The sequence below is a fragment of the Carya illinoinensis genome, chromosome 11, assembly GCF_018687715.1.
Source record: "Carya illinoinensis cultivar Pawnee chromosome 11, C.illinoinensisPawnee_v1, whole genome shotgun sequence".
Lineage (NCBI taxonomy): Eukaryota > Viridiplantae > Streptophyta > Magnoliopsida > Fagales > Juglandaceae > Carya > Carya illinoinensis.
This window is the reverse complement of record NC_056762.1, coordinates 31,969,091-31,978,290: the sequence shown is the minus strand read 5'-3', so window position 1 is coordinate 31,978,290 and position 9,200 is coordinate 31,969,091. Positions and strand designations below refer to the sequence as shown.

The 9,200-nt window shown below is 36.8% G+C and overlaps 1 protein-coding gene across 1 annotated transcript; it reads right to left on the bottom strand.

The window, feature by feature from the left end:
- Positions 1-1,318: 1,318 nt before the first annotated feature.
- LOC122282562 (scopoletin glucosyltransferase-like) lies at positions 1,319-3,162 on the bottom strand. The gene has a single exon (XM_043094498.1). The coding sequence runs from the start codon at positions 2,950-2,952 to the stop codon at positions 1,501-1,503; it is 1,452 nt and encodes a 483-aa protein (XP_042950432.1). The 5' UTR covers positions 2,953-3,162; the 3' UTR covers positions 1,319-1,500.
- Positions 3,163-9,200: the final 6,038 nt, after the last annotated feature.

The following is a 9,200-nucleotide window of genomic DNA, read 5'->3' as shown; positions in this document are numbered from 1 at the left end:
ATTAAAGCATAATTTTGTTTTAGTTGAAACTAGATGAATGCGGAAACAAGAATTGAATGTGCATTTGATAAGCGTTCAATCCCAAAATAATCCAATTTTCCATACTCTCCAAAAAATCGACAATACCCTGTTCTTTCTGATCTTGCTTCTTGCTTTGATATTTTACCTTTCCTCGTGTGTTGCCCTCTGCTTAATTTCTTGATACTCTCTAGGTAGGCTTTTCCCCAATATTTTGAATACCATGTATCAATTAGAATTTACCGTGCTAGACCAATAATTGGCACATGGGAGGCATGTGTTTTGTACTGGGTCAAATACTGATCATTTCGGTGCTTTTCGGTCAATATCAGCCGGTTTTCGTTATATTAGCCATTTTGGTCAATACCAGCATGATTGTGATATTTTTATAATTAATGTAAAAATCCTGACTTTTTCAATATTTTCACTCTAATTCTCACGTAAGAAAATTATTATGTTTGTTTTAACTTTTTAAAATTTACGTTGATGTTATTTTGAAATATAATTTATACATATATAATTAATTTATCCATATATAGATTATCTTGAAACGGTACACAGAAACAATACCGGTATTAAAATATTTCATTCCAATACTTTAACTGAAATAGAATTTTGTTCTTCCCTCAAACTCCTTGCAATTTCCCCATTTCCATTAGGAGTTTCCATCTTGAGCATCTTGTGCGTTCCGAGAAGAAAGTGTCATCCACCCGGCACCTTCTCACTTGTCGTTATTTTAAAATATAATTTATACATATATAATTAATTTATCTATATATACATTATTCGAAACGGTACATCGAAACGATACTAATATTGAAATATTTCATTCCAGTACCTTAACTGAGACGATAATCAGAACGATATTCAAAACTTTGCTCTTCTTGAAAAGGCTTGTCATGTGCAAGTTGATTTCTCTGTCGCTCTCATCAACTCCGTTCCCCCACTCTCATTAGGAGGTTCCGTCTCAGCATCCTGCCAGCTCCGGGAAGAAAGTGTCAACCTCCCGGCATGCGACACCCCTTCACTTGTCGTCATCTTCTTTTCCCATTCACTTTCTTTCTTTTGTCTTACGTTTTTTCTCCCGACAATTCCCTTATCCCCCCTTCATTTTCACGTTGATTCGTTTCAATGGAGGTCACACCCCCCCCCCCCCCCCCAACCCAATTCACCATCCCCATCCCCAGATCGACTTCTACCGGCATTTTTTTTTTTGGTTACAAATTGATCAAAAGCATTTGTGCATAAGTTCCTTTTTTGCCTCTAACAACAGCAAGATGAAAATATCAGCTCAAAAAGATTTTCATCAAACCCACACCATTAAAGGTTTCCTATCTGCTCAAAATTCCACATTATTAAGTACATAATAATATCTATCCTCTGATTACTTGCGAAATTATATGCACTCCAAAGTTCAGATGACTCAGAAAACACATTGGAAAAAAGCTTGAACTTTGTTAGAAATTTACATTCTCCTCTCTTTCACTCGCTATGGTGTGGTGCTTTTCCTGGGTTTTGGTTAATAAAATCCCGAAAAGCATCCAAAGCAGCCTCCGAGCTCGCCGGAAACCCATTCTCGAACTTGGCTCGAAGCCTCGCCGCTCGTTGATGCATCTCTTCGTCCCCCATTAACCTCTCGATGCCATTCAAAATCTCCTCCTTTCCAACCGTTTTCGACGCGTCTTCTGCCACCCTATACCCCACCTTGAGATGGCCCTCCACCAGCTTGGCGTTATAGTATTGGTCTCCCCTGATGGGCCACCCCAAGAATGGGACCCCACGCCCTATCGCCTCCGCTGTCGAGTTCCATCCACAATGCGATAAGAATCCGCCCGTCGACCGGTGACTCAGTATCAGCAACTGAGGTGCCCATCCGCGTATTAGCAAACCCCTGTCGCCAACTCTGCTGTCCAGTCCCTCTGGGAAGTATCCTTCCTCGGAAGACCCACCCGACCCGGTCGGTATGACCCAGATGAAATTTCGGGTCGACTGCTCTAATGCTGCTGATAGTTGTGGGTATTCCTCCATCGTTGGCCCCACCTCGCTACCGAAAGCTACGTACAGAACGGATCCACGTGGCTTCGTGTCTAGCCATTGGATCACCTCCTCCTCAGTGTAGTTCGATCGGCGAGTGTTTCTTCTGATCTCGCCGTCGCGGATCAACGCGTCCGACGACTTCCAGTACTGTTCTGGCAGGAGTGGGCCGACGCCCCATGCCGGCATCCCCATCTGATTCGTCAGGTAGTCAATGAACGGACGGTCAAGATCGTCACACGTATTGAACATCAACGCGATTGAGCCCTCTACTTCTGGGACCCACGGTGGCCGGTCTCCCGGCTTAGGTGGACCTCCTCCACCGGGGGGCCTGTTCGAGCCAGAACCAGCTGGTCCACCTCCACCCGGTGGGCCACCACGCGGAGGACCTCCGGGTCTTCGTTTGAGATCGGATGACGTTATGCCCATCTCTTCAGGTAATCCGGGGATTAAACGGATTTCTACGGGTTTGATATCACCGGCATGGACCTTCCAAGCGCCCCACTCCATCGCAGCGGCACACGCGCCGAAAGTGAAGAAGCCGATCACCGGGATGTTGAATTTCCAAAACACCCGTTTGGTCCAACCCATCTGAAAGTCGATGATGGCACAGATAGGAGGTCGCAAATCGGGAAGATTTGAGAGATGGGACTCGAGGTCTTGGGCGGCTTGCTGGCGGAGAGAGTCTGATCCGGGCATGGGAGGGCCCAAAGACCCGGTTATCTGCGCAATATCAGTGAGTGGGTGTTGAGAGAAAGAGGAGGGGATTGAAGAAGAGAGAGAGAAGGGAATGACGAGGGTGGTATGGAAACTTCGAGAGGCAAGATGCTTGCAGAGCTCCATGCAAGGGTGGAGATGTCCCTGCCCAGAACCTGTAACAACAAAGATCTTGCCTGCCATGTTGCTCTTACTCAACTTTTGGTTATCTTGAGCAAGGACTTGGTATATTTGCTTCGGGTACTCTGGTTCAATTATAGAAGAAAGAAGGAAGAAGAAAGAAACGAAGACTGTACTCTGTAATACTAGTAGTGGAGAGAGGAAAGCAACTTCTTTTGAATTTTAGGTGTATCCAACGATGGAAGAAAAATGAAAGAAGATAAGGTAATGGCATCCGCTGTTCCATTTAATTGCTGCCAATATCTTTAGCAAATTTTCATTACATTTTTCTAGAAATCAGTTATTGTGTTCAGTTTGCCATATAATTAATTTTTTTTTTTAATTTTTTTAAATCTTAAAATAATAATAATAATAAAATATAATATTTTAATATTTTATCTTAAAACTCAAAATTCTCGTATTAAAATATAACATTTAAAAAATTGATAAATCTTACCCTTGGAAAGTGGGTCTTTTTAATGTTTTATTTGTTATTTGAAGAGACCAAATTCAACTGTTTTAATTTAACAAAAACTAGTTCCAAGTCTAACCTGACTTTGTTTTCTCATTTAATTATTATAATTTTTTTAAATTTTTAAATAAAATATAACAAATAATTTCATATTTTAAATTTTAAAATAAAAATAATATTAAAAAATTATATTCTATCAATATTTTATTTAACTTTCATTTTATCTCATCTTAACTCAACTCAACTTACTATCTAAACCTCACCTAAATTCGAAGTATATCTCAATTGACATAATTAGGATTAATATATTAAAAATAAAAACTGGTATATCTTTTTGAGATTGTAGTAGAAAATAGAGCTTTTCATAATATAACTTTACTAAAAGAAAGCTTCATTATTAAAAAGTTTTGACGTTTAGTAAATATGCATTTAAAACACTTTTTTTTGTTGATAAAATCATGCTTTATTAATTAATAACAGACGTTACAACTAGATTTAAAACATACATTATAATTTAATTATAGTATTAATAACTTTCCAGCACTCAATCGTGACTGACATAGTCTAACCCCTACTGTAAATTTTTATAGACCTACAATATGAGAGACAGCGCAACCCGAAGTTTTCCAACAACTGAGAGTATTAGCATTGGACTCATCAAATTCATCTTCAAAATTTGATAAAAAGTACACATTTTTCATAAATTCAAAACCTTCATATCTATAATTCCACATTGGATTAGCCACTAAATTCATCAAAATAATAATATAATATTATTTTCTTAATAATAATATTTTTAATTTTTTTTCTTCATATTTTGTAATTATACTAGCCATATGGACATTAATAGTTTAATTTAGTACTTAAATAATTTATTTCCAACTAATTTAGAATAAAATAAAATAAAACCATTGCATATTAAAATTAGAATAAAATATTAGTTTGAATGTGGAATAGTAGACCTTCAAATTTGAAGGAAGAGCAACAATTACTGTAGCTCAAAATTTTCCAAATACCTATTTGATGAATCCAATGTAGGTTCATTTTAAATAAATTCATCAAAATTTGAAGATGCATTGACTTTTGATGAAGCCAATACTAGTGCTCTGAGAGCCACCCTCGGTCCCTCATAGCAAATAAAGGCTGATGTCACCCATCACGCTAAAGGACCCAAATCTGGAAACCCGAGATACACACAACCCCTCTCACCGGAAACAACCCAGAAAGCCACATAAACCTTCGGTCGGATCACTGCTGTATGCCTCGCACTGCCTTGGCAAGCCCATGCCCGATCTCCCTCTTTATCTTCTTCGCCTCTCTCTCCTTCTAAACTGCACTGAATTGTCCTTTCTCTAGGAGCTCAGTCACAATGAACTAAAGTCACTGTCATTGACCCTTAGCCCATCTTTGTTGTGTGCTCTCTCTCCCCACGATGTCTCTGTTTCTTTGTTCTCCCTTGGTAAGACTCTTAACACCCAACATATGTTTCCCCCGTCTTTTTTTTTTTGGATAACTGACACCTACTTCATTCCAAATGGAAATAACATCCAGTACAAGATACAAAGCACTAAATCTTTTTACAAACCATAAAACTGACAGATTATAGTCGATAGCTATTCCACCATTGTAGAGTATCATCAATATTCCGAGCAAATCTTGCCAACACGTGTAGGTCTTCCCACATGTGAGATTTCAAAAACTGAGAATAAGTGTAGTAGTCAAACTATTTCCAAAACAAGAGGTCCATGTGAAGATAAAGACGCATTCCCTTTTTTAGTATCTTCAACAACTGTCCAGGAATCCTCTTCTATAATAATACTATAGAATCTTATACAAAAAACCATTTGCAAGGTTCTCAAGACTGACAAAGATTCAATTTCATCCACCTAAAAAACAGCCTCTTCCTTTCGACTTAAGGCCAACAACATCTGTCCCATGTGATTTCTAAGTATAATTTTCACCCTAGCCTTACCTTCATCCCAGAATAAAATATCATCAAAATTCAGTTTCACTTTCTCAAGAGAAGGTGGTACCTACTTAAGCACTTTCTCATTTTTCATAATCTGAAAAGATGCTTTGATAACATTAAAACTGTTTACATACTCACAATACCGATACACAACTTCCAATATTGAGCTGTTAGTTTTATCAAACAAATACATATCTCGATATCTCCACACATCCTAGCAGACTGTAGAAAAGAATGAAATCAAAGACAATTAGTTTTTATAATCTCCCATACTACCATCTACCAATGAACAGCACTCAGGAATGACAAAATTACTTGGCATCTAGATCTTGACATTTCAAAAATATTAAAACACAAACACAATACATGATTGATATCCTCAAACTACACGTGACAAAAATCATACACTCCATTCCCAAAAAGTGCACATGTTTTCATTATCACTAAAATGCCATTAAGCCTTTTGCCGTGAGCCTTCCAGCAAAAGCTTTGAAGCCTTTTAATGTCAAATTACTTTACTACCCTTACCATAAAAGCCATGGCAAATTGTTTAGACTTGCTTTTTTTTTTTTTTTTTTTTTTTTTTTTTTTTTTCTGAGTTTTAGAAATTATAATTATATTCGTATTATGTCATGCATCTTATATGCATAAGACATGTAAGCTTTTTATGATCATGTTACATAAGCTTTCTTATAATAAAAAGTAAAAAGAGATAAGTTTTATTATGATCATTTAGATACATGGTACAAATGTAATTTTATGGATAGATGTGTAAGCTACGAACCTAAGTTTGGTCCATCATTATATGTTAGAATACTATTAGCAGTTTTCCTTATGGTCACAAGAAGTGGGGTTGGTATACAACCTCGCACATAAGATTAATGTGTGTTGACCAATAAGATAAATTTGATAAGTAAGATAATTTAAGATAAGTCATACATGACATGAGAGTATATATGAATGATCTTGATTTTAAGCTTTTAGCATGAAATGTGTTATGAAAAATCTAATGTTTATTACGTTTGCATTGTGATGGACTTCTTACTGAATTTTAGACTCATTTTAGTTTTATTTTATATTTTTAAACTACCCAGTGAGGGTGATGTTCAGTGTGAGCATGTAGGCCAAGTTTAGATGAATCAGTTAAATTTAATTTCAAGTCTTAATTATTTATTTGGATTTATTAAATTATGAAAATTTCTTGCTGGATAATATTTTAAGAAAAACACTTGAGATTCCTAACAGACGAGAAGGGGGTGTTACAGAGATGATACACATCATGAATTTATCATTTATGTCACGAAAATCGTGTTAGTGGTCAACATCTATATGATGATGTTTCTTTCCTACAACCTCTCCGAAAGCAAACGTACGGCCACGAGAACCAACGATCCAAAATGTATTATTTTATAAAGAAAAAGAAAAAGAAAAGTAAAGTATGGTATGTTGGGCTTCGGACCGTGCAGCTAACCCAGATCCAGTCCTTTAAGGGGCAAAAATATGGATCCATTAGCCAGATTGGGCGGCCCACATTTAACATGGAACGCAGTCACATTAGTTAATGAACTCAGATTGAATTTTTAAGTAGTAGTAGTCCGCGGTACTGATATATTCACATTTCCTTCGTGTCTATATATATATATATATATCTATATTTATATCTATATCTATACTAATATTAAATATATAAAGTGCGAATCGGCTTTTAACAGTATTTTTGTCTAATTATTTTTTCCCATTTTACCCTTAATTTTATTTGAAAATTGCTATGGTTTTAACTTTACTTTTTCTTTGCCCTTAATTTTATTTGAAAATTGCCATGGTTTTAACTTTACTTTTTCTTTGCCAACAGACATTTTGGTCTTTTTCCATTCTGACTGCCTGAATTTTTTCATGTTTTGTTTTCAATTTTGCCCCTTAGTTCTTTTGTTTAGTTTCCAATTTTGCCCCTTAGTTCTCTTGTTTAGTTCGTTGTGCTTGCTGTCGTTTTGCTTTACCGCCTAAAAGTTGTTGTCTTTTTACATTTAGATCTTATCACTTCGTCTGACTCAAATTTAAAACTTAAGATGTTCAATCAACAGACTGAAATCGACTCAAATCTGCTTAACATTTTCCTCCAACCTACTCTTCTCTATTTTCACTTTCCAGAAAAATCTCGGTGTCTTTCGAATTAATCCACCTCTTGAATCTCGGCATTTCTGGTATGCTTCTTGTTCTTTGCTCTGGAATTGCAACATGTGTAAATTTCTTACACTATGATTACATAGATCATGCGCATGCGCATGCACATGATAGAAAGCAAGGAATCAAACGAATGCATCCTGATATACATGACACCAAAAAAAAAAAAAACCGAAAAGACAGTGAACAAACAATCAAACCGAAACACTTTTGGAAAGATTCGTCGGTGTTCTTGTTCTGGAGGCAAACACACAGACAAAATAAACCCAAAAAAATACACGGGTAAAAAAAAAATACACCCAAAAATTAAACATACGAAATACACCCAAAAAATATACACATAAACAAAATACACCCAAACAGAGTGCCTCAATACACCCAAATAATACACAAACGAAAAAAATCTCACATTCAGATGCCATTGATAGACAAAAAGAAAAAAAAAATGAGGGAGAGGACATGTGAGGGAGAGAGGAAGCTCGGCGTGGGTCGGGGAAGGAGGGTATGGCCGAAGCATGGAGGTCTGGCGTGGTCGTGGGCTGCGATGGTCATAGGCAGCGAATCTGAGTCGCGAGGTGGGTAAATTGTGTAGAGAGAGAGGGCATCCGTGCGAGGGAAGAGGGAGAAGCTTCGAGCTGGGGGAGGAGGAAGGGCTCAGTGGATGCTCGTGGTGGTGTGAGATCGTGGCTGGACGCGATGATGGTGGCTCATGACGGCAAATGCGATGGTTGTGCACAGAGGATCTATGAGATAGAGAGCATGCGAGGGAGGAAGAGGGAGCTGTGTTGGCGTGTGGAGGAGAGGGAAGAAGGTGGTGGCAATGGCGAGGTTCTGACTGGCGATGTTGGTGGCTCACGGTGGCTTTGCACAAGGGATCTGTGAGAGAGAGAGCATTAGAGGAAGGAACTTGGAAGACATGGAGAGAGAGATGAAATTGTAAGGATGAATATAAAATGCGGTGATAAAGTTCGGGCTTAGCACCGTTTTGGGTTTGGGATGGGGCGGGTGGGCTATTTGTGTCTAAAACAGTGTAGTTTTGGTTCTTGGATTATTGGACTTCATGACTAATTGGGCCTAGATGAATTGGGCCTTTTTTTTTTTTTTTTTTTTTTTTTTTTTTTTTATCGGCTTTCAAATTATAAAAAACACATCTGTTTTCCTTTACCTAACTACTAGAACATAGTCCATTTAAATTTTTTCATTTGGTATATGAATTCTACATAAAATTGTATTAAGAATTTAAAATATAAAAAAATAAAATTTACATTATTGTAAAATTTTATTTGTCATAATTTATACATTAATAATTATTGAAAATTTAATAATAATGTTTGTAAAAAAATTTGAACCACGTAGTTCATTTAAATTTTTTCATTGAGTATGTGAATTCTACATAAAATTGTATTAAGAATTTAAAATATAAAAAAATAAAATTTTCATTGTTGTAAAATTTTATTTGTCTTAATTTATATATTAATAATTATTGCAAATATAATAATAATATTTATAAAAAAATTTGAATTAACTATTGCCTTATCGAAAAATATCAAAGCTGATTCATCTAGGGGTGTACAGAAACCGACGCCACCGGCAACCTCCGACAGGAACCAACCGGCCGCGTCAAGAACCGGCCGAAACTGCCGATGAACC

Coding starts and splice junctions, on each gene's coding strand:
- LOC122282562 (XM_043094498.1), bottom strand. CDS start 2,952: ATGGCAGGCAAGATCTTTGTTGTTACAGGTTCTGGGCAGGGACATCTC.